Source organism: Podarcis pityusensis (genome assembly GCF_964106645.2).
Source record: "Podarcis pityusensis genome assembly, chromosome: 7".
NCBI lineage: Eukaryota > Metazoa > Chordata > Lepidosauria > Squamata > Lacertidae > Podarcis > Podarcis pityusensis.
Window position 1 is genome coordinate 56,549,580 of NC_138031.1, and position 26,827 is coordinate 56,576,406.

At 42.0% G+C, this 26,827-nt stretch overlaps 1 protein-coding gene across 1 annotated transcript; it reads left to right on the plus strand.

Annotated features, from left to right (window-relative positions):
* The first annotated feature begins 2,503 nt into the window (after window positions 1–2,503).
* GALR1 (galanin receptor 1) lies at window positions 2,504–25,955 on the plus strand. The gene is made up of 3 exons (XM_081014273.1): window positions 2,504–3,773; window positions 17,750–17,815; window positions 20,611–25,955. The coding sequence occupies exons 1-3, from the start codon at window positions 3,054–3,056 to the stop codon at window positions 20,920–20,922; spliced, it is 1,098 nt and encodes a 365-aa protein (XP_080870399.1). The 5' UTR covers window positions 2,504–3,053; the 3' UTR covers window positions 20,923–25,955.
* Window positions 25,956–26,827: the final 872 nt, after the last annotated feature.

Sequence of the window (26,827 nt, forward strand, 5' to 3'; positions counted from 1 at the left end):
TAAAATGTCACAAAGTAGCAAGCTTTTGAGTTCTTCAGCATTATTCAACAAATAAATTATTATTATTATTATTTTTATTATTATTGATGATGATGATGATATATGTATACCCCACCCATCTGGCTGGGTTTCCCCAGCCACTCTGGGCAGCTCCCAACAGAATATTAAAAAGAAGGTAAAACATCAAATATTTAAAACTTTCCTAAGCAGGGCTGCCTTCAGATGTCTTCTAAAAGTCAGATAGTTGTTTATTTCCTTGACATCTGATGGGAGGGCATTCCACAGGGCAGGCATATAGCTACCGAGAAGGCCCTCTGCCTGTTGAAAGCTATGCTCAGGGATGCATTTTAAAGAGAGAAATGAGAGGCAGGCACAATTGTGTGTGTTGAGCTTAGGACTTTGTTGCTGGTTTGGTGTGGTCTAGTGAAGCATCTTGAAGAACAAACTTCTTTAAGAACAGTAAGTTTAGAAACCTAAATGAGAAAAGATGGCAACAGTGAAAAATGTAGCCAGCAGGGGGTGCTAGTGAACAGCAACACCCATAGCAGTGCTTGGGTAAACCATTTCATACATAAGCCTTAAATTAATTCATCACCACTGAGAATCTTTCACAGAATCATAGAATTGTAAGGGACCCTAAGGGTCACCTAGTCCAAACCCCAGCAATGCAGGAATCTCAACACACAGTCCCCCACCCCATTCAGTTTGAAACCATACCAGTCCCTGCTTAGCTTTGCACATGTGCAAGCAGTTTTATTGCTGCACCACTAGGAACTCCTCATCAGGAGAGGCAATTGCTATCCAAAGAGAGGGCAGGCTTTACATTCGCTTTGCAGACCAATTAACCAGGAGTCCCTTTAAACCCTCAAGTTGTGAAAAACTAGTAGCTCATTCCAGAGCCGTAGCTACACGGGGGGGGGGGGGGGGCGAGCTGGAGTTTTTTGCCCCGGCGAAGGCTCCAGAAGAGCGCCAGTGAGGGTCCCAGCCTGTGTATGTGTGTACACAAATGTGTGTGGGTGTGGGTGCCAAATTGGGTCTTTGACCTGGGTGAAATAAAGCCTAGTTTTGCCCCTGGCTCATTCACGACTTACTGAGTCTGAGAGTGTGCCACAACTCCATTTTAGTCTTGACTGGTTTCCAAAGCAATAGACCAGAGCTAACAGATAGGGATTGTCCTGTGCTTGCCTGCTGATGACTGAAAAAAGAATTGTGGTTGGCATTTCTAAAACTGGAACACTTTTAGATCCCCAGGGGAAATATAAGTTGATACATAAGCCTTAAATTAATTCATCACCACTGAGAATCTTTCACAGAATCACAAAATTGATGAATCTGTGCACTGCCTACAAAGAATGAAAAAGGAGAGGTATTGGATACAACCCTCAATAGCTACACTACAGCTCCTGCGTTCAGTATTAAGCCAAACCTTTAAAGAAGATAAAAACAAAAACGTAAAGCATATTCGATGTCATGAAGGTAGTGATTTAAGATACTGTCATGCTACAGAGAAGGGAAAATGGAGTGGAAATGCTTAGTCGGATTTCTAGAGTAAGAAACGTTTTTAACAGGTCTGTTCCTCCGCAGCCAACAGGAGACATGAATCAGATGAAGGCATGCAAATAGCCTCAGGAGAAATGCTTTGCCCATTTTGTTTCTAAAAGTCACAGGATCCTTTTCAGTGTGAAAAGGTTTGTCACAAACTGGGAACTGTAGAGATCGATGAATGACACCTGTCGAACACTCCATGTGCAAAGTAGCCAATTTTGACAGGTGGTCCGTCCCCCCCGCAGTAGTCATATGTGACATTGCAGGGCCCCTTGGGGCCTCTTCTCATACAAATAAGGATGCTGCAGAAGCTTCAGAGGGAGAGAAATCCAATGCAGATTTCCCATTCACACTGGGCGATGTCAGAAGTGAGTCACACCCGGTGAGCTCAACAGTCTTAAACCCGCTGATTCCAAGTTAGTCTGCTCTGACTATGACTAACTTCTAATATTGTATTTTAATTTTACATTGCTGTAGCCCTTACGAATAATAATAATAATAATAGTAAATAATGTATGCTCCCTGAGCAGCTTAGAGGAAGAGCAAAATACAAACGCAAGGAATAAAATCCAGACGGAGTTCTGGGTGGGATTCTGTGGCGGCTTTTGCCTCCTCTGGCTGGCTAAATAGAGGCGCCCTTTCTGCTACCTCGAGAGGCAAAGCGAGGAGGAGGAGGCACAGCGCGCGCTTTCGGACCGGCCGGGTTTCCCCGCAGCATTTCCCCTTCCCGCCCCGCACATCCCCAGAACAGCGGGCTGCTCAAGCCCGGAAATCCCGAGGAAGCGGAGAAGCTGTTGCTTCGGCTGGATTTCCGTCCCCGTCGCGCGCCAGGGGCAGGAGCCGGGGAGAAAAGGCTACCCGGGTCTCGCGGCCAGCGATGTCGCGAGCGGCGCCTCAGGCAGCCTGAGGGAGGAGCTGGAGGAGGAGCTTGAGGGGGGCGCGGGGGAAGCGGGAGAAAAAGCGCCAGCCTAGCAGTCCCCGCGCAGTCAGGCAGCGGCTGCCTCCGAGCCGAGCGAAGCCCCGCTCGCCCTGCGCGCCCTGAGGGATGAAAGTCGGGAACGCGGGGCGCAGTCCAGAGGTCCGCTCCTGCGAAGAAGAAGACGACGACGAGGAGGAGGCGAGAGAAGGGTCCCCTCTCAGAGGGTCTCTCTCGGAAAGGGAGCTCTAGCTGACCGCATGGGCTGGTGAGCGGACCGCCAGAGAGGGCAAGCGCCGCTTCCCGCCTTTTAAGTTTGCCACTGCTGAGCGGGCAGGAGAGGGACACGCTCGCCAGCGCATGAGGGGAACCGTCCCGGGGACTCGTGCCATTTCCACGCAAGGTTGTCTCCCCTGCCCCCCTTGTTCCCTGGGAACAAGAAGGGGCTGGGCTTAGTCCTTGCGAGGTGGCGGAGAGGAAGAGAGAAAAGCCCCTTTCTGAAGAGAAAAGGTTTTCTGTGGGAGGGAAGAGACGGGGCTGCTCCGCTTGCCTGTTGCTTTGTGGAGTTTCGCTTTCCTAGACTGCCCCGAGCATGGACCCCCAGCCGCCCGCCCCCACCTCCCTCTACCACATGAACCACACCTGGGGCTTGTCCTGGCTGGACTCGAATGCCTCCAGGTCGGCTCCCGAGCGCCCCCTGGAGGAGGGGAGGGCCAGTTTCCTCTTCGAAATTGGCATCGAAAACTTCATGACCTTGATAGTCTTTGGCCTCATCTTCATCCTGGGTGTGGTGGGCAACTCCTTGGTCATCACCGTGCTGGCCAGGAGCAAGCCGGGCAAGCCCCGCAGCACCACCAACATCTTTGTCCTCAACCTGAGCATTGCCGACTTGGCCTATTTGCTCTTCTGCATCCCTTTCCAGTCCACAGTGTACATGTCGCCCAGCTGGGTGCTGGGCACCTTCATCTGCAAGTTCATCCACTACTTCTTCACTGTCTCCATGCTGGTCAGCATTTTCACGCTCTCGGCAATGTCTGTGGACCGCTATGTGGCCATTGTGCATTCCCGGCGCTCCTCGTCCCTGCGAGTGTCCCGCAACGCGCTGCTGGGTGTCGGGGTCATTTGGCTGCTCTCGATTGCCATGGCCTCGCCTGTGGCTCACCACCAGCGTATCGTTCACCATGAAATCATCAACCAGACTTTCTGCTGGGAAGTATGGCCCAATCTTCATCACAAGAAAGTCTACGTGATCTGCACTTTTGTCTTTGGGTACCTGCTACCACTGCTGCTCATCTCCTTTTGCTATGCGAAGGTGAGTGCAGGTGAATTAGCACAAGTCATGCCATAGATGTGTGTGAGAGGCAGCCATTCCCAAAGTATATAGGGAAAGCAGCCTTGGAGAACAATGACTTACACAGCAGACTGCACAGTGGTAAAAAAAAGCTTGGACTAAAATGAATGTTTCGTGTGCAATGAATGTTTAGTGTGACATTACTGTGCATAATCTGTGTTGGCTACAGATATAATTGCACAATGTTTAACATACACTAAAAGGTTAAAGGTTGCATTTGCGAGGACTTTATTGACCATGAGGCAGTAGTTCATGTGCATAGAGGCTTAATTAAGTTATATATGGTGTAGTTTTGGTAAGTCAAAGTTGAAAAGTGTCTGGAATGGTTGCACACCAGATAAATTCCAGATGGTAAGGGGGGGTGTGATCTCTTTATGATATTATAAACTTTAGACTAGTAACTAGAGATATATTTCAGAGGTTACAATAAGTGTAACTTCCCATTTCAAACACATAGTACTCAGCCACATTGTATTGAAACTGACTCAAGGCAGAGCCATACAACCTCGTTATATGGCTTCCATATGAACTAAATTGCAGCTGCTTCAAAGATAGGGCAAATTACAGTTCTTACCGTACCCTGTGTCAAAAATAGAGAGGCCCTGATCCAGATAACTTTGCAAGCGGCAACAGGCTGTGTGAATGAATGCTGCTTCATATTGCAGTCTTTTGCTTTAAAAATCTCAGTGTGAATGACTTTCTGAGGGAAAAAAAATAGGGGTTTCCTAAAATCTGTTCCGGCACAAAGGCACTTTCCAGGTGGCGGTTGCACAGTTCCTATCCATAAGGCAATCTGTGAATTAAAGTGTAATCCCTTTTGATAGATATCAGTGGAAGTTTTGCTTCTGAGATGAAGGGTTCATCCTGACTATCTGATTGAGATAAAAAGAATCAATAGAAATGCTAGAACTAGACGGGACTAAGACATCAAATTACAATTGATTTGAAACTCCACATTCTCTTCATTCTGACCACACAGTGTTTTTGCTTGGATTTATAATCTGGAGGCTTGGATAGCTTAGTTGGTTGAGAAGGAGGCTCTTAATCTCAAGGTCCTGGGTTCAATCCCCATGTTGGGTAAAAGATTCCTGCATTGCAGGGGATTGGATTTAGATGGTCCTCATGGTCTCTTCCAGATCTACAATTCTATGGTTCTGAGTTGTCTTAATACAAAATGGCAATCCATTCATCATACAACATTTATAATTAATTGTTACCATTAGCCATAGTTTCACTGTTGTAAATGGTAACAAATTTTGAAACCAGTTTTTAGTTAGAAAGACTTTGTATTTAGCCCAGAATCCCAGTACTTCCAATATTTCCAGTACATCAGAATCCTTGAATACTATATGCATGCACTGATTTACTAGTTATATTAAGCAGAAAGCAGATAACAGGAATGCAAACCATCACTTTTCAGAATGCCTACTAGTTAATTTATTAGGTGATCTATATGAAGCTGTTGGCAGCACTCATTAGGAGTTTTAGAGCAAGGTGTCATGATGAAATGCTGCTCTACTTCTCCGTAACATCAGGAGAGAATGTGAAAACTCTGGATTGGTATCGGTGCAGTGGTGAACTGGATGAGGGCCAATAAATTGCTTGAATCCTCAAAAGACAGAGGCTGTTTGGGTGGTGGTTTCTGTGTCCAGGATACAGGAAATTATTTGTTCTTGATGGGGTCACACTGCCTCTGAAGGAGCAAGTGCATAGCTTGGGAATATTCCTGGATACCATCATTAGATGTCCGAGTGTCCTCTGCGGCCATGGAGTTCTTCTTATCAGCTCTACGTGGTTCACTAGCTATAGCTGTTCTTGGAAAGGGATAACCTGACTACTGTAGTCCATGCTTTGGTAACCTTGAGGCTGGATTACTGTAATGTGCTCTATGTGGGGCTGCTCTTGAACCTGATTTGGAAGCTCCAGCTGCCGCAGAGTTTGGTGGCCAGACTGCTGATGGCAATGCATAATCTCAGTCCCTGAGATCATCTGCTGTAGTATTATTGGTTGTTATCCAAGCTGGTAAGGCTCATTTGACATCAACACAAAAAAGAGCTTTCTTTCATCAGTTCTATCTTGTGGAATGTACTTCCAATATAGATTCAGCAGATGCCTTCTGTTTCAATTTTTCAAAGCCTGCTGAAACCTTTTCTGTTTTGCCAGGCTTATGCAGGCAGATAAGAATGCATCTTTCCATAATAGTTAGCTGATTAGCTCTTATTTTATTTTTTAATGTGCTTTTATTATATGTAGATATTAAAATGCCTTGATGTTTTATTATATAGTAGTATATAAATATTTTGTTATAAATAAATAGTTTTTGTAAGGGAAATGTCTCCATATTCAATAACAAAAGTGGCAGGGTAAAATGATTAAAACCATTGTTAGGCAGCTTTGATAGTATAGGACACATTAATTGTCAGAGTAAAAATGTGACATTAGCCACATTCAGGCATTTTCCCACATATAATGCCTGCACATAGAGAGAAAGGGGCAATGAGAGTGCATTGCTGATCTTGTTCTGGATAGCATGCCTCTTGGACATCTGTGCATTGGTGAAGACATTGTAGCTCATATGGAGAATTTTTCTATGCTGACATCTGTGTGGACGTCCAGGGAGCTGATTGCAAGTGGAGCCAGTAGCCTGCTGCCTCCTTCTGTATGTTCTTCGACAGACAGAAGTGACTCCCAAGTTTGGACAGAGCTGCTATTCTAGTTTCCTGGTGGGTCATTCACTGTGGCTTACTGCTCTGGTGAGGCAGTAGGGAGAGTGGCTTGGTGAAAATGCACCTGCAGAAGTAGCAGATTGGCTCTGCTGGTGCACTTTCACTGTACCAACCCCACTATTGATAAGCAACATCGACTCACTTGCCAGAAAACTAATGTGGCCCCCTTCCCCAACCTGGCATGCCATTGCTGATGAATAGTGAGGTGGTTTGAGTATTGAACCTGGAAGACCACATGGCCATGAAATTCCCTGCGTGACCTAGGGCCACTCACAGGATGGTGTAAGGATGAAATAGGGAAGGTAGAACCATCTATACCACATTATTAGAAATGTAATAATGAGTAATAATAGCTAAATATATCAAAAATTTCTTAATGGGGCTAACGGCTCTTCTGATCTTGGTCGCACCTTATATGTTGCAATGTCTGTTGAACTTGATTTATTGGTTTGGCGTGACCCCCGCTAATTGATTTACGATCCACAATTAGCTCTTTATGCCCGGCGCGCTTCCTCCGAGCTGCGCCACTCAGCTCCGTCTTCAGTAGCTCTCCAGTCACGCCTCAGCAGAGTTGAACACAGCGGTGAAACTGTCACGTAGCTGCCACTTAGCTTCCGACAAACACACAGAGCCCGGTTTGTCTATTTATCAGTCCTTTATTCCGACATTCCCCAGGAAATCTCCTGGGCTCACAGCAGCCATGACAAACTGCCACCTCTTCCCTCAGAGACCAGAGAGGAACAGAGTAAACGAAACTCCTCCCAGCTTCGAAAGCTGACGTCAGAATGTTGAGGCATCATGGGAACTTCTTAACCTGTTAAGTTCCAAACCCAACACCCCCTCTTGCCGAACCATTCTGACAAGACCTTTTTGAGTTCAACACCTTCCCCTTTGCCTTATGCCACTTCCCGGCATCTTTCCCAGGCACCTGTTGAACCCCTTCAACATTCCCAGAATCACACTGTGCGACACTTTTCCACGCACTTGTGACCTGATACCCTACTGACCCATTTGGGCCAGCAGTTGTGTCTTCTCCGTCAGACTCTTCCCCCTCTGACTTGACACCCTGTTTGTGAGCTTTCTCCATTACACTAACCGGAGATGAAGCCTCACACCTGGACACTCCTTTCACAACCTTTGGAGATGCCCAGACCTGCCCTGAACCCTGATCTTGGACCTGGTCCCCATCACCGGGTTCTGAACCCTGATCTTGGACCTGGTCCCTATCACCGGGATCAGCTTCTGCCTCCCTTTCCTCCTCAGAATCAGACAGACATTCTGAGAGAAAAACAGAACCATTCCTGAGTCTTGAACACCCACCCTGTTCACAGAACTCAGCCTGCTTACTGACCAGCAGCTTGGTTTGATCACCCTCTGGGTATGCAAACTTCCACCCATTGGTTGCAGGATCATATCCACAGAAGATCATGTCCTGAACCTTTGGACCACCTGCCTCAAAGAGCTCAAAGGGCTCTTTGGCTACCCTCCCAAACCCGGGAAAACCATGTACCTGTGCACCTTTGCATGCCCTGCACCCTAGGGACCTCCCACATTTCCGGAGTTTATACCCTTTTGTGCACCTGTGCAGCTTTTGCACATGACTGGGAACCTTAGCACACTGCGCCTGTGCTTTTCCAGCATTCCCACCACCCTCCAGAGGTGACTCCAGAACAAAGAGATTGTTCTGCCCCCTTTTCACGTTGGCCACTTGTTTCCCCCCAACGTAGACCTCTAGCTCCTCCTGTAAAGGAGAAAAAGACATGTTAGCCACAGCAGAAACCGACTTTCTCATTCCGTCTGCTAACATCACAGTTGTTCCTGTTGAAAACAGCCCTGCAGTTCCGCATTTTGCCAGCAGGCTCGCTTAGCAGGTGCTGACCAACAGCAGTATCCAACACCCAGCGCGTCACCGTGTCCTGGCTGGAGTTGTTCTTCACAGTTGCCATAGAAGCAGTGATAAGAAAACAACCCTCCCCAGCGTCTGAGCCACGTCTTTCCCTTGCGTTCCCACGCTGGCCTCCTCTCCGAGACTGACTCCCATGAGAACTCAGCTGGTTGACCTTGGGACCTTCCTGCCCAGCTGTCTCCACTCTCCATGGGCAGCAACGACGAACTCCAGTGGAAAAACACTGCCCGGGGCTCCTCCCAGCCGGCCTCCTTCTCCTTCTTCCGGAAAAACACTCCTTGCCAGCTCCGCCCCCTCTGGCCTGGCTCCCACTGCGGCTTTCTGGGAACCCGCTTTGTTGACATTCCACTCCAGCACGCACAGTGGACAAGCCTTTACACTTGCCTTTGGAATCCTTCGCCCCCCCGATCTGCTCACCAGCACTCCTTGAGGCTAAAACATCAGGAACAGGGGCTGCAGCCATCTCTAGGCTTTTCTCAATACTTCTCCAGGGCTCTGGCCTCCTGCTGAAGCTTCACAGCACATCCCAGCAGCCCTTGCTCAACTTCTTAGAGTGAGCTGTTCAAACGCAATGTCCTCCAAGACCTGGCTGCCGGCCATTGTCTTCCGTTCTCCCAAGGGGCCCCAAGCTGTACTCACAGATTACAAGCTCCTCCGGCACCCATCCGTGGGGAAACGATTTACCAGCTGCTCTTCAGCTCCCAGCACTCAGCTCTCAGCACAGGCAACCACTTTGCGTCTTTCAGCTGCTCTGAGCTCCGCAGCTCTCCTTTGCCTCTTAACACCAGGCAAAAACTCCTGCCAGCGACTTCAAACGCATTCCGGCACTTCAAAGCGTTCCTGTGACAGTTTTTACGATCGGTGATTAAGGATCCATAACCTGTTGAACTTGATTTATTGGTTTGGCGTGACCCCCGCTAATTGATTTACGATCCACAATTAGCTCTTTATGCCCGGCGCGCTTCCTCCGAGCTGCGCCACTCAGCTCCGTCTTCAGTAGCTCTCCAGTCACGCCTCAGCAGAGTTGAACACAGCGGTGAAACTGTCACGTAGCTGCCACTTAGCTTCCGACAAACACACAGAGCCCGGTTTGTCTATTTATCAGTCCTTTATTCCGACATTCCCCAGGAAATCTCCTGGGCTCACAGCAGCCATGACAAACTGCCACCTCTTCCCTCAGAGACCAGAGAGGAACAGAGTAAACGAAACTCCTCCCAGCTTCGAAAGCTGACGTCAGAATGTTGAGGCATCATGGGAACTTCTTAACCTGTTAAGTTCCAAACCCAACAATGTCAAGAGAGGGAGAGTTTAATCATGTGCTTATTTAAACAGTGTTTGGTGAAGCAGTTGTAGGTGAAATCACTGGTGGCTGCTTCAGGAATTGGGGAAGAGTGGCATTCTTGCCTGTACCTTTAAGTTGTGGGGGGATGGAATGAAGGAAGTGAATGGTTGCTGACTGAATAGTCACCACTGGTCCAGCTATTCATGAAGTAACTGTGTGCTTGTATGGTGGAAACTGAGATTCTTTCTTGCCTCAACAGTCCTCTCCCAGTGCTAAAATAAATGCAGGAACCAGCTACCTCTACCCCTGATTGCCACCAACTGCCTGCTGACACTTTTGCCCAGCAAACTCCCGAAGTGGCTGTCACCATTCTTAAATCCCCCCTCCCCAACTGCTCACTCAGGATGAGTACAAACGTTAAAAGTACTACAGTAATGGAAGACATGCATCACAATGGGCTTCCTCCCTCTGGAAACCTACCATTTAAAAGCAACCCTCTGCTCTCATTTTGTCAATCAAATTCTTGTCCAAATAGAAACATCTCACAAAAGTTCAACAGAGCAGCTGCTACATTATTGTCACACAACCTTGGTACAGCCCACAGAATTACTAAAGCATAATGAGTTACAATACCTCAGTGTAGTGGTTGTTATTCCTAGTCTTAGTTTAATTGTTGGCATAAGATATCCCAAAGTTGGCTGTGTGTATAATTGCTTATATCACAGCTGCATAATTACAGCCTCAGGAGTTATTAGGGTACAAATGAAAACACACACTAAATAAAATCACTTCTAGCCTGTTGCCTTCTCAAGGGGCAAAGGGTTCTTTTTGGATTCTAGTGGCAATAAACAAAACAGGAACTTTGTACTTAAACAGGGATTGTTTGCTAGAAAAAAATAGAAAGCAAACCATAGAAAATACCAGATATCTCAGGGCCCTGTGAGTTGCCGCAGGGCAGCAGCACACCCTCCCACTCCTTCAGTCTACAGCTGGCACTGGGATCTCCGACTAAGCAGGGGCATGACTGAGTTTATATACTTTTAATGTTTCAAGCTGAAGTCACCAAAACTTTTCCACTCTTCTGGTTGTTGACTTCAATGCCTGCTGGTGACTTCAACGACCTGGTTAGTAGCTAAGGGCGAAGGCTTATTACTCCTGTGCTAACCTCCTGCCTTGTTGCAGCTGTGCTGCTTCTCTGCCTTCCAGATGTGGAAGTTGCTGCCAGATATCAAGGGAGAGGGGCCAGGCAGCAGAAGAGTCGGTGTGGGCCAGTGTTCCTGCCATTGTGCCCATACCACATCAATGTCCCTGCCATCTTGCTCCTCCTTTTCCTCTCCCTCTCAGTATTGGATCACTGCCAAGTAAGCAGGAATTAATTCACCCAATGAGAACCCCCCCCCAAAAAAGCCCCTCATGTTTTTGCCCCACCTCTTTATAGATGGAGCGATTCAATAAATGCTGGGGCATATCAATTACATTCTCCCTGTAAATACAATGCCTCTGGTTATATGGAATATTTTAAAATCAAATAATCAAATCTATAATCTCCATAGCAAAAAAAAAATTGCACAATGATCTTAAACAGGCCAATGTTTACTAGATTACTGTAATTTTTGTTAGCTTTTTTGGTCGTAACACCACTGATACATCCAGCCCAATAGGATTCTTCCCATAAGGTTAATGGCATCAATAAATTTGACTAATTTGGGTCTCTACCACACTCATTTGTTTCTAAAAAGTTTGGGTGGAGGATGCTGTGCTCATTAGAGTGGGAGCTTTCTGACAAATAAATTACCTCCTCTGTCACCTGTTCTGTAACAGATATGTGATTAGCTATTTTCAGACTATAGCCATCTAAAATATTTTTTTTCAAGCAGTTCATTAAGGCCTCTTGGGAGAAAAGCTTTGTGAACTTTTCTGCTGTTGTTAAACTTTAGACATTAAAGTTTATTGCATTTTTCGTGCATCTTAATCCAGATAATGTCTGGGATATGTCCCTGAAATACTACGCTCCTTCAGCTCCTATAAAAAACAATAGCTGTTTAATAAATCTGCCTTCTACTGGAAAGAGAAGCAGCATTTCGGTAGCAAGCTTCTCCTCAGGCTGTTCATTTGTCTGGATAAATAGTATTATTTAAGAACACTTATGAATACGATTTTCACATATGCTACTAAAAGTGTCTTTTGCTATTTGTGTGTGTACTGTGGATGAATGACTTTAAAAGAGTCATTCAAATATCACAAATGAGTTGATGGATTTTTTTTTGTTTTTTAAAAAAGAAAAAAAATACAATAAAGTAAATCCAGATTAAGTTGGAGGTGGGAATGTGAATTGCCATTTTGATGCCAACAGAGTTGTGTGGATGCTGCGAAAAACATGATGAACAACATTTTTCACAAGAAGTACCTGCCTGAAATTACCCTTGGATGATTCAGAACTGGCCTCAGAAGCTAAAGTAAAGCATAATTTCTGAGGGTCTTTGACATGGATTTTCACAGGTTTTGCTTCAGTTACAAGAATTATTGCACTGTGATTAATACTGAAAGATTAATGAGGCAATTTCAGCTCAGTTCATTCACTTGGCTTTTCAAGGCTGAAAAACGAATAAAATATTAAAAATTAACATCTGTTTTTTCTTGTCTCTGAAGAAGTCATTTTGTACAAAGTGCCTGACCACTGTGGATTGACTAAACATTGATTTATAACCTTTCCTGAGCCTCTGGAGTGGCTTTTCATGAGGCGGAGGCATCGTTCGAAATTCGCCAGGTGCATTTTCCACCTGGTTATTGGCCACTTGCAACCAAGTGAACTGCCTGGGCACCAGGATGGTGCTTGATATCTCCACCATCTGGAGGTGCATGCCTGGAGATCCTTGGATCTTGACTGTTTTCACACACTAGCAACAGATTCTGTAGAATTCTATCCATTATATTTTATCTGCACAATCAGAATGGATTTCAGGAACCAAAAAATTGTTTTGGAAAAAAAAAGATTTTTGAGCCCTCAAATGGCAACTAGGCATTCTGTTTTGGCAACTATAACTCTGGTTTAAGGAGCCAATTGGTGCTGAGCTTATATTTCTGAGTTTCTAACATTGGGTGCAGGGGATTGCAACCTGCAAACCATGCATCACACAATAGCAGGTCTATAATAGCAGCAGTAGGAAAGTATTAAAAAAATAATTGAATTGATCTGTTTTATGTGACAGGTAAGTAAGAGCAATGCATTCATATAATTATCTCTACTGAACAGTTAAGAACATCCATGATTTTATCATTAACCCCAATGAAAATTATTGATATATTAATTTAAAGCAACACTTCCCATATACTAAGTGCTAATGAAGAGGTATTATATGAAACAAGTGGATGAAACCATAATAGCTGCCTTGCATCAATCAATATTGGCCGTACTTGGGGCTTAAATCATGCTTCAACCTCTTATGAGCTATTAATGTATTTCCACTGATTGACACTGGACTCACTGATTGCCTTGGTGAGGAGAACAAGAGCAGGATGAGAGGGCATTAGCAATACTCGCTCACTCCTGTTATAGCAAGCTGCTGGAAGGAGGAGGGCAGCACTGAACTCCAGGCACCTCTTCTGATATCCACTCCATTGAGTCAAAGTTGACGATTGTGATGTGATGGTCCTCAACAAGAGTGATCCTGAAGGGGGAGCCACCAATGGGTACCACACTTTGTGTCACTTGTCAGGATTGCCATGTCAGTGAGGCTGCTGCCCCCCTACTTTGGCTGTTGTTAGATTAAATGGGTTAGGCAGTTGTCACTGCAGGTATAGGCGGGTGATGCTCAGGGTGACAGCAGGGGCCTCCCAATTTTTGTTTGTGGTGGGAGGTGACTGTGAACCGTGACTTAAGAGTGTATAACCCCAAGTGAGAGATGGGGGTTGAGTGGCTATGAGAGAAGGCGAGAGGAGTTCGCTAGGGAATGGATTGATGGGTGAATAAGTGACCGTGCTGTACTGAGTATGTGAAAGACTCTGGGGTGTTTTATTGCATTGCTCCTATCCTGTTTGCAAGGCCAATTCAAGAGAGCAGCATTAAGTTACTGTTCCTTACCCACTGGCAATTATGCTGTGGGGTTCTGCAAGGCACCATCTTATATACATCTTATATACAGTCATACCTCGGGTTTACAGCCGCTTCAGGTTGTGTTTTTTTGGGTTGCGGACCGCCAAAACCTGGAAGTACCAGAATGGGTTACTTCCGGGTTTTGGCGGTTGCGCATGCGCAGAAGCGCCGAATCGCAACCCACGCGTGCGCAGACGCAAGTTGCGAATGCTGTGGGTTGTGAACGTGCATCCCATACGGATCACGTTCGCAACCCGAGCGTCCACTGTATAACATATTTATGAGGCAATTGGGATTGGTCCTTTGCCATAGATAAGTATTGATAAATTGCCTATTCAGTATTGGTTTACTGTCTTCCACCTATTTAATACCAGGGTGGATTTGATTTAAATCACTAGTCAGCAAGACTTGATTCAAATCATTTATTTATTTTTACAGAAAGACTCATTCTTGCTGGTATAATCTTAATATTTTCAACCAGATGGTTTCATTTTTGGAATAATACATTTTCAGAGTAGTTTTTACAGTTCTATCAAAAATTACTGATTTGGTTATACTATTAGAAATACATAGACAGATAATCATGAAATTATTGTGAGGTTTAATAAGTTAATTGTTTATATTTGGACAACTTTTCTGCTGTACTTTATTGGAAGGAGAAAAATAATCTTTTCCTTAATAACAATTTAAACAATTTATTTAACTAAAACAATAACATTGTTAACTGATGTGGCTAAACAATTAAAAAGAAACAAAAAACTTAGACTTAGTTTTAGCACACATGAAAAATTTAAAACAAATCCTTATTTCATGATGAATACCCTTTGGACTATAATGTAACTTAAATAGAAAACTATCTTTAGAAAGATTTTTCCTCCAGAAGCATTTTATTTTAAAAATCCAATTTAAATTTTTAAAAATCTGATTTAAATAAAAAACAACTGTTTTTTTATTTTTATTTTTTAAAATCGTTGATTTTTATCCACCCTGTTTAATACCAAATTACACTTAGACATAGATGTTTATAATACCATCAGCAAAATAAAATAATCTAGACTGGTTTATCACATTTCTCTCTGTCCATCTTCCGTCACTGGACATTTTCTTACATTTATACCCACCTTTCTTCTATAAATGTGGCATTAATGTGGTTCCTAAGAGGTATCCTATACAGTCACTGACCAGACACATATCTACTTAGCTTCAGCAAGATGATAGCCTCATCTGCATTCAGACCATACCCTGGAACTAGCTATTTGTTCCCTACCTTTTACATGTGGAAGGGATTGATCATATGTTTGGTGATAAACTACTTCAAACATTTGGGTGATAAAGTAAAACATGTTCTTTCATATTGCATTGTTAAAATACCCTACGCCAAATACAACCAAATATATCTGTAGTTTAAATCTCTTTTGGTCTGTGATGCTCTCATGCTCTAACGTAAGAGATTTTTCCAGCCTTATCTTGAAGGAAAGCTTTTTGCAAAGAACTCTAATTTAATTCAGCAATATAACTATTGCAGTTTATATTGCTTACGTGAATTTCCAGGAATATTGTCTCTGAAATCTTGTTATAGAAACCATGTATAGGCAATTTATAGGCAAAATTGGCGAGAACCCAAGTATCCACATGGTACTAGATGAAAAAGAAATAAAGGTTTAGATCTAGAATATCTTTATTCTAATATATGTTTTTCACCTCTACATCTAGTAGAAGGGCAGTAATGGGGGGAGGGAATAAAAATAAAATTAATGGACCAATGATAACCTGTATGTATTTTAAACTGGAATTCATGGGGGGGCTCAGGAAAGCCTAATTTATTTTATGAAGTAAAATACTGTATTGCAGAGAGTTGATAATCTATTAAATGTACTACTATGCCAATAGTCTGGTCAAATACACATTGTGACTAAAACAGATGTACTGTATTACTAAATGGTTAGCCATGCATAGTATATCGTAGCAAAAACAAAAGAGTCTGGTGGCACCTTAAAGATGGGCAGATACGTACAGCAATCCAAACTGAAGGGAGAGCTAGTAGCAAAGTGATGGATGATCCATTATCCCCAGCATGTGCTGGTTAATACAGAAGATGGAAGCCCTCCTCCTTCTCTGGCAGTTCTTTATACAGTGGTACCTCGGGTTACAGACACTTAAGGTTACAGACTCCACTAACCCAGAAATAGTACCTTGGGTTAAGAACTTTGTTTCAGGATGAGAACAGAAATTGTGTGGCAGCGGCAGCGGGAGGCCCCATTAGCTAAAGAGGTACCTCAGGTTTCAGGTTAAGAATGGACCTCCAGAACAAATTAAGTTCTTAACCCGAGGTACCACTGTACATTTTTGAAATCCCCCAATGGTTTCCATGGAAGGGAATAAACTATGTAAGATGTAGCTGAAAAACACTGCCAGTGGCAGATCTATGACCATGGAGTGTAGATGTAAGTGCAGTGGCAGAGAGGCACTTTCCCTCTGTCTTAATCTCCTCCAGCTAGCAAATGCAAGGAATTCAAATTTCTCTCTTGACATATTTATTGTGTGGCATGACCTTTTGTGGGCTAGAGTCCACTTTATCAGATGCTTGAATAGCTTTACTCATGGTGACATCTATATGTATATATACAGGGTGAGTCTTTTAAAAGAGGACCCGTGGAACATGTGTACTCTGTATCCACGGGGCCTCTTTTAAAGGACTCACCCTGTGTATTAGTGTAGAAAAGCTGCCTGGGCATTAAGCAGTAATGGTGATAGTGATGATTAATAATAATAATAGAAGAGATGCAAAATGTGAGGCCAAGAGGCAATGAAATGCAAGTATAGTCTGGTGTTTCTATGTCAAACTCACACAAGCATCCTGTATAAAGCTCTTTTATACATTTCATCTTTTGATGGAATATCACAGACTGCACTTCCTGTATTTCATAGTCGTTTGAGTTGAAGGTACACAGCTGTCCCCTTCCCTGCCCTGCCCATGTATAAATTATATATCACGATGCAACTCACTACACAAAGAATCCACCTAAAAGGAATAGATTTAGATGTATAAAAATATCAATGGAAAACAGTAATCTAAGGAAGGGATGGTGCATTCTTACTTAAATTACACTTTTTCAGTTTAACTTAATTGTTGGGATTTTTTTTTTTTTTATGTGTTGGATATTGTAGCACATTTGCTTTAGCTCATTTCCACTCTTCCCTTTTCCCCCTTTGGACGATATTGTAATCCATTATAATCCCCTGATTAGGAATACATATAAAAAGAAACAGAGAGCTCATCTCTTACTGTTGCATTAATTTGGCGGTTCTGCCTCACCCACACTTGAGCTTTTGTAGCTTTCCCCCCCCAAATATTTGGAAGCTGTAAAGAACAAATGTGTTCATAACTGCCCCTGATGATGTGATTGTTTATGTTGGTATTTGAAATCTGGTATTTGAAAGCTTGTATTTGAAAAGTTTAAAAGCTTTGATTGTAAAAACCTATCAATGTAACATTGTGAATGTAGTAAATATTTTTCACCAGGTACTTATTAGATGCAAAACTCAGCATGCATCCTTTCTAACTAGACGTGAATAGGATGCATGCTGCGTTTTGCATCTAATAAGTATCTGAATTGAATGGGGTTTATTCCCAGGTAGGCGAGTGTTAGAGTTATTTGAGTGAAATTTTCCAATCTGGACCTTGTGCAGAGTAGGAATGAAAAAACTCCACTACAACAATGAGTTCCAAAAACTTTTACTGCAAAACTATTTTGTAGCTCTAAACAAACTAGACATTCAGTGTGTTGGTGAGGGGGAGTTATTGGGTTATTTTTGTTTTTATTATGTATTTGTCTTTTTATATTGCGCTTTTATGTTGTAACTACCCTGAGTTCTGCGGATGAAGGGTGGTATATAAATTTGATTTAATCATCATCATCATCTTTTCAGGTTCTCAATCACCTGCATAAAAAACTGCGGAACATATCAAAGAAGTCAGAAGCATCCAAAAAGAAGGTAAATAAATAGCTTTCCTTATTAAAAACAAGGGTTGAGAGGGCATGTTGTTGCGTGCATATTCATTTCCAATATGACCTTTACCAAACTATATTAGTAAATTTAGAAAGAAAATGTGATGATTCAGTATTTTGTGACAGATACCAGCACATTTCAGGAACCAGCAGATCTTACTAAATAATCTAATAAATATTTAGGACTATGAAAAAGAAATCATTTTTTAACATACCCCCTCCCCATTTTTATTTATTTAATGCAGATATACCAGTGATTTTATCTATTCTAACAAATCAAGGCCAATGAGCAATCATACAATAAAACAATATTTCCTGTGCAGGTGGAAATGGCCTCCTTGTATTCTTTGCCTTATCTCGGGAAAGACTTCCCGTGCAATGAGGAACAGGCAGTCTTACTGTAGCAGCCTTGACCTAATTGACCGTGGTCCCTCATTCGTCCCGCACTTGCCTTGTGCTGTTTTTGTACATTTATACTATGTATGCACAAAGAACAAAGCCAAAATAATTAAAGGGCCGGAAACATAATGATGGCAGAACTGGAAAGCCACACTAGCAATACTTGTGCATTTAAATCCTCCACACAAATAAAAGCATGAAGGGGAAAAGAGCGAGAATGAGAATGCTAGCTCTGCCACCAGTCCACTCCCTCTGTTAGCTGGATGGCTAAATAGCTGCATTAGGCAGTCTTCTCTATTTGTGTTATGCCTGGCTCTAAATTGCATGGGAGGTCTGTACAAGTGCAGAAGGAGGATACAGTGGAGGAGGTGGGGCCAATAGGCTAATCTCAGCTTTCCCTTCGCATACTTCTAATTGCATGAGGGATAAATAACTGAAGAGGGTTTTGCTCATAAGTAGATCTGCTTCTGCAGTTATCAGGTCAGGTAGATGCTTTTGCAGATCGATGCTTAAGAGTGCAAACTTTTGCAGATAGATGCTTAAGAGTACAAGCCTATGCAGGTCTACTCAGAAGGAAGTAATACGCTTCAATGGGACTTGTTCCTGGAGTGTATATGATTGCAGCCACTTGAAACAGAAGGCTGCACTGCTCTTCGGGGAGCCAAATAGCTGTGGGTTAAACCACAGAGCCTAGGACTTGCCGATCAGAAGGTTGGCAGTTCGAATCCCCGCGATGGGGTGTGCTCCCGTTGCTCGGTCCCTGCTCCTGCCAACCTAGCTGTTCGAAAGCACGTCAAAGTGCAAGTAGATAAATAGGTACTGCTCCGGCGGGAAGGTAAACGGCGTTTCCGTGCACTGCTCTGGTTCGCCAGAAGCAGCTTAGTCATGCTGGCCACATGACCCGGAAGCTGTACGCCGGCTCCCTCGGCCAGTAAAGTGAGATGAGCACCGCAACCCCAGAGTCGGTCACAACTGGACCTAATGGGCAGGGGTCCCTTTACCTTTACCTTAAGCATCCTAATAAGTTATGTTGAGTAGTAGGCAGACAGTCTACTCACAGGCACACCATCTACTCATGAGTAAATGACATAGCTTAGCAGCTTGAGTCACTTTGAAGTGAGATAAGTATGTTTAATTTTTTAATTGGATTTTCAAATATATAAGAACAAAAAAAAGGAACATCGTGTATTTATGTTGCACATACAACATAAATAAGACGTTAGAAATGCATTTCAATTTTTTTGGCCATTATTATATTTCATGTACTTTGATTTTTTAAGGAGAATACCTAAGACATAAATAAATAAATAAATAAATAAAGAAGAGCTATCTTGTATGTCTCCTTGGCTGCACATTATACCAATAATGTCACAAAGGCTTCTGAGATATAATGGAATAAGATGTAGCAAGGGATTTTCAGGCCATTATGTAAAATGACTCTAGCCAAAGGAACCATCTGTTATAAATATGACAGATTTAAGAGGTAGAGGGTCAAATCCTGCCAACAGTTACGTCTGAGGTTACTTGAGCATAACATAATGAGCTTCATATTTTTTAGCAAACAAGGGCAAATGAAGCATACTTGTTAGATAATGATATATGACAGGAGCTATAATTTGTTTTAGTTAGATTCAAGGACAGAAGGATTTGGTTTTTTACTGTTAACATAAAGTGATATAAACTCCCCCCCCCCACCTCTCATTGAAAATATGTATGACAAATGTAGTATTTCAGATTTTGATTAAGATTTTTTTTCTTACCATTTATATAAAGACAGACAGCCTGAATTTTGTCCCAAATAAGTCATTTATTTCATGTGCCATGGAAAATCAACTGGTTGCTGTGTCACACAACAGCTGTATTTGGGGCATATTGTTATCTTACTATCACAATATATAACAGCAGTGATCTCAGTTCTCTGAGTGCATGTGCTTATGTAGACCAAACAACACCATCAATATGCAAAAAGACATGGGGGTGGGTGGGGGAGATGGAAAATCGGGGTGGGAGAGGGAATGAAATGAAGTGTCTGAGATATTGAACATTAGTAATACACATTGCACTTTTTTCTGATCACAGATGGCCCCCTGTTTATGATGTTTAGGCAAAATGGCACCTCTCAGACACAGCTTGGTATTAGCTGTCTTGGAGAGATCTCAAGATATGCAGAAGTAAAAAAAAAATTTTTGAAGGAAAATCTAAGTGCTTGTATGGCCCGAGTCTCATTTGTTTAATTCCCGTAAGCTACTTTTTGGAAACTTGAATAACATCTGTAAACGTTTACTGTACCTCTCCCCCTTTTCATTGCTTTTCAAGCCTATATTGTAAGTCTGCTTGTTCAGTTGTTAAGAAATAATCCACACTTTAACTTTTCTGTCTCAGACAGCACAAACAGTCCTGGTGGTCGTAGTGGTTTTTGGGATATCCTGGCTGCCCCATCATGTTGTACATCTCTGGGCTGAATTTGGAGATTTCCCACTGACTCAAGCCTCGTTTATCTTCAGAGTGGCAGCGCATTGCCTGGCTTATAGCAATTCTTCTGTGAATCCTATTGTATATGCATTCCTCTCTGAGAATTTTAGGAAGGCCTATAAGCAAGTGTTCAAATGTCACATTGGTAGCAAATCACCTCTGAATGAAGGTAAAGAAAATCATATTGACACACCACCATCTACTAATTCAACACATGTGTGAACAACACTAATAATGTCTTTATTTGCAATGACAGGTTTTCATATACATAGACCTACTTCAGATAAAAAGCACAAGTGCTCCAAAACTTTATGTTGGCAATTGGTAGTCAGCTTATTGAAGTTCTGTTTGTAATAACAGCTTCTGGAGGAAAAGGTTTGATGCGAGAAAATCTGGGTTCATATGGAAAGCACTCTAATATTCTTTTTCTGGAATGCTTTTCAAATGAAGAGTATCTTAGTTATTTTAAAATTATGCCAGAAAAGTAAATCAGAAACCTGCTATACATTTAGAAGGGTGTTTATTTCTACCTATTATAATGTTTTGCTCATATACAAACAAATGCATTTTTAAAAAAATCACTAAAGCTGCAATCCTAACTGTACTTACCTAGGAGTAAGCTCCGTTGAATGTGGTAGGACTTAATTTTGAGTGGTCATGGTTAGAATTACACCATAAACGATTATTTCTCAAAATGTGACCTTTTGCAAGGAAATAGGATACAAATCTCAGGCACCTGAGGATAAAAGTGAAATGTGCTTCAAAGCTTATCTGTCCAAACTGTGCAGTAGGTCCATGTAATTAATACCACATTTACACAGTCAGCCAGAGATTGTCCAGTGTAAGATTACTGCCCACTTAGAACAGCTGCTTCACAAATGGAATATATTGTGGTGTTTAGATGTTCATGGTTAATAAAGCCAGATTTGCTGCTCAGCTTTCTGTATATGAAAACCTGCATAGGATTCCCTGGTGTGTAGATAATGAAAGAATATCAGGCAGACAGAATCTAGTTTCCAAATTTTGTCAGGTGCTTCCTATGGAAATAGCCATAATGGCGGCAAATTTCAGATACCCCTTCTCATGCTACTCTGGCTATTAAGAATCTAACAAATGAGAATCCACATTTTGATACAGGGAGTTGGTTCGTATGTAATGCTAAGACAAACTGTGGCTTGGCATGAACACAGGTTCACACTTGACTTAGCATGTTGTTCAAATCCAGGCTCATGGCTTGTCTTACTCCAGGCAAACCTTGAGCTGTAACTATGATATGTTCTTAGGTAACAGCTCATGTTTTGTCTGGAGAAGACAAACCACAAGCCTGGGTTCAAACAGCACACTAAGTCAAAGAATGGCTTAGCAGTGTGATTGCTGGGGGAGGAATGCAGGATCCACAGTTCCCTCTCTAGTAATCCTCACATTTACGCTAATTAATCGTTTGGTTAAGCATTACATGTGAACCTGCTGTATATGCATTTCTATATCAAGATACAATATTGATAGTATTAGTCACAACACCCGATGGAAGCTGAACGCTACTATTTCTTCACTGATAACTCTAGATTGTTAATGAAAGTAATTTTAAATTAAAATTGAATTCCAATAACTTTTTCAGCTGTTTATGAAATGTGAAATCTAATTTCATGCACAGAAGCAAATTTAATTATTTACTAACTGTATACCCAACTTTTTGGTTTGGGTCAAAGGTAACAACTTGTGGTTTATGAGTAAAGTATAATTCTTCTTCATATCTTTTGCTGTTTGCACAAACTGTACAACATAAATACAAAATACAGTAGGTGAATTTGGATTAGTAGCTGTAATAGTGATTGAGGTGAAAGTCATCATAGGCCATGGTGAACTGTCTTTTCTTTAGCATGATGATTACTTTTTTCCTTTTATTAGTATGATGGCTTTAAGTACTCTGACTTCTTAGAAAAAAGGACAAGATCACACTTCATCGCTGCCAGGCTCAAATCAGTTTTCTTAATAGTTTTGAGTTGCAAAGCTATAAAGCCAATTAGAATCAACATATTTACTTTGGAACCTGCTCTTAACAATACTGTTCTTCCCCCAAGTGTACTCCACATACCCAGAATGAATACATTAAAAAAATCTGAACTCCTTGAAAAAAACCTTGTTTTGGAGAGCCATGGAAAGTCCATGGAAATTCTGCCCAATCTTCTACACACAATTGGTTCCAGTGATGCTGCTAATTGAAGCAGTTCACTCAAACTACAAGCCCAATGCATTTATTCAGTCACCTCTAGTTCTCGATCACATTTTTCTTATAATGTTGCCCCATTTTTGCTCCCAGCTCTGTATTTGGAGGGATTCGACTGCCACTCAAATCTTAGGGGAAAAGTTGACTGATGCTTTGGAGAGCCTCCTGCTTCCTGCCTTCCTCAAAATTAGCCAAAGCATGCCTGCCAATAGCTTTTTAAAAAACCAGCAGCTAAATGGGCTATCACAAATGTCACCTCCCTTTTCCCTATAATTCAAGCACTGAATGTGACAGCAATGAAGAAAATTGAACAGTGCTTCCTGAGTGACTTGACATTTTGTTCTGTAGGATTATTATTGTTTTTTTTTTATTAGCTAATTAAGAGTGTGTCTTGCATTTAATAGTTTACTTGCAGCCTACTCCCAGAAGATCCTTCATCCTTTATGGTGCTATATGAACTGTTTGAGGCTTATGCAAGGGGCTTACTGAGACTAGTTTAATTTTTTTTAAACCCTCCAGAAGGACACAAACCACTTCACAAACGGCTTCAACACTGTTCAGTTTGCCATGTGACATTGGTGAGATGGGATTGTGTCAATTATATAAAATAAGATTATTTGGGGGCTCACTGAATTAATTACAAAGTTGTTTGTATCATAACCTTCCTATATATATATTTACAAATTGACAAAAACACCTATGAAAGCATAAAACATGGGCCTTCTTATGGGCAAAAGTGCATAAGAGAAATGGAAATCTTTGACAACAACATGATAACCACATTGCACTGAAATCTGAATATTTAAATAATGGGAGCTATCCTACTGAATATATTCATTTTTAAGTAGGATGAGAGTCATGAAGCCATGATTTGATATAATGGTTTAATTTGGCGTCTACCAGCCTTTCTGGTTGCAATTGTGTTTTATAGAGGCACAGGGCACATCTTTTTACATTCCATGGTCTGCGAAACAGAATAATGGTTGTCCTGTGAAACCCTATCAAGTCATGGAACACTTTCTTTAACATATGCAATTGCTTAGACTGAGTATGAAGGCTCAGGTCAGTTTTGTGGGACTGAAGGTTTGAGTGTGTGGGCTTGCAACCCTTTGAACACTGTGCCACTTGTCCACTCCAACTACCATACCATCATCACTGTTTTGAATGTAGCATACAAAATGTTCCAGAAGATTTGGAGTGATGGTGATGGATTGGCCAAAATATGAACTGCAGCAGGGACAGTTCCAAAACTGTAAGCATAGCACTAATGTTTGCACATCAGTTTCATGCACTTTACTTTTACTGTTACTTATACACAGACTACACAGAGAAACCTCTTAAGATTCTTGTGCAGGGTTATATGCTGCCTTTTTCAATAAGAAAAGACCACTCATTATTACCAATTCACTGACGCATTCAGCTGCAAGAGCTTAGTGTTGTTAGCCCATGTAAAATAATAATAACGAATAGGCCAAATGAATTTTCATAATCCTCAATTGGATTAAGAAGTTTCTGAGTGATGAGTGATGCAGCATGAATGTCATCTGAAGATTTTTATTCACTCATTCATTAATTAAGCACAGCACAATAAAAAAAAATAAAAATATATTCTGAAAGCTTTTCTTATGTAAGACTTTAATTGAAGTGAACTACTGTCTGTCAATATTGGAAATGAAGTGTGAACAGAACTGGCTGGAATTTTAATAGACAAGTAGATTTCCAGAAAAAAAGGTATTTTTTCCAGGGCTAGGAAAGCATAACTGAAAGGCAAATCTACCTTCAGTTTTTACACAAGCTTAGTATTTTGGTTGTTCAAAGCAGTAATGCAGTCTCCTGTGTATTTTAGTCATTAAGGAATGACCATTATGTCACAACTAGGTTACATTATGTGTCCATTAGCTGCAACTATGGTAGCACTGAGCACATATGCCTGTTCCATCATCACAAGACGTAGACAGGAAATTTGGCCTGGGGAAGCATCCAAAACAAAGTCATGTCAAAAGACTTATGTCACAATTCTGTGCATGCTTATGGGGAAGTTCAATTGGGCTTACTCCTAGCCAGGTGTACATAGAACTGTAGCTTGAGTCTAGAACCCTAAGCAGGGAGGGAGGGAGTAAGCTCCATTAAATACAGTGGAACTTTCTTCAATTCCAAGGATTGCATAGACCTCAGTAAAGACACATCATCATCATCAGCAGCAGCATAATAATAATAATAATAATAATAATAATAATAATAATAATTTTTTATTTATACCCCGCCCTCCCCAGCCAAGACCAGGCTCAGGGCGGCTAACAACCAATAATAAAAAAGTTGATTAAAATACAATTTAAAATATTAAGATACAACATTAAAACATTAGGATGCAGCCTCTTCACAGGAGGAGAAAGGAAAAAGAAAGAGGGGGAGGGGGAGGGAATCTAACTGATTCTAAGCCAAAGGCCAGGTGGAACAACTCTGTCTTACATTAGATCAGGGAGAATGACTGTCTCTCTATAGTCTCATTATCAACTCAATTATTATTTTTATAGGAGGAAAGCAGCCCAGGAAGAGCTGCCATTTTCTACTAATCATAGTTACCTGTATGTATTTGTAGAACAGGGTTTCCCACACTTGGGTCTCTAGCTGTTTTTGGACTACAGTTCCCATCATCCCTGACCACTTGTCCTGCTAGCTAGGGATGATGGGAGTTGTAGTCCAAAAACAGCTGGAGACCCAAGTGTGGGAAACCCTGTTATAGAATGAGGTAAGAAATGATATATCAGGGTTGGCATTGGTACCTTGTGTCTTTGGGCAGCTGCCCAGGGTCTAGCAGCCTGGCAAGGCCGACTGTTGGTGCCTGACCCCTCTTTAAGTCTAGCCACCATTTTAATTTCCCACAGGGTCTGTGACGTAGCTTTGTATTGCGGTAGATATTCTGCTGTGAGATATTCTCCCGGGCCTTTTCAAATCTGTGGCCAGCCTGCACTGATTTGGGTGAGGGGGGCTGTTTCTTTTCTAATGCCATTAGGGCATTAGTTCTCCAGTGCACTGGGATTAGTTCTCCAGTGCACAGATCCTCACATGCAGCAACAAGCTGGATGCATCTGTACAAAATAATCTCTGCGCAATCACCTGTGGAATAGATTATGGATGTTAGCTTGTGGCGGCCATCATCCTTCATCATCTCGAGCCATTCAGGTGAAAGAAACAAATTGCTTTATTGCCATCATTCAGTTTTAGACAACTCTGAAATATTTATTTTCACACTTCTGCATCTGATAACCTGTACAAGGAAAATATTTCCAAGAAGCGATACAATAAATCGGTGAAAGGGGGAAGCATTATACATTAACTCTCATGCATGAAGCTTCCTCTTCCCTTTCCTCCCTCCAGCTGAAAGCCTAGCAAGGTACCTGGCCACTCCTTTGAATAGGCGTGGGTGGTTCTCGGTGCTGACTTTTCATATGTAGATCTAACCATTCTACTCCTTGCCAGGGCTGTGTATGCAGTTAATGCTCCAGACTTCATCGTTATTACTGGGGTGGTTCCAGACTAAATTAGTTGCACTTTGTTCCCATTGAGGATGGATTTAATCATGACTTAAACGGTTTGATTTCTGCGGGTCCCAATTTCAACTAACTTTAGCCTGCAATCCTAAATACACTTACCTGGGAGTAAGTACCAGTGAGCACAGTGGAAATTACTTTATGCCTTTGGAGTTATTATCTCCCAACCCAGTTTAATTCTTTTTAAAATTAATGAATGTTGCCATTTGTAAGAGATGCACTGTTGTTGTTTTTTAAAGTATTTCCACGAAGAACTATTACTTTAAATATATAACCAGAGTATGGGAAAATGAATGTACAGTTATAACCTTATGAATGTATTCATCATTTTATGATTTTATAGTTAACA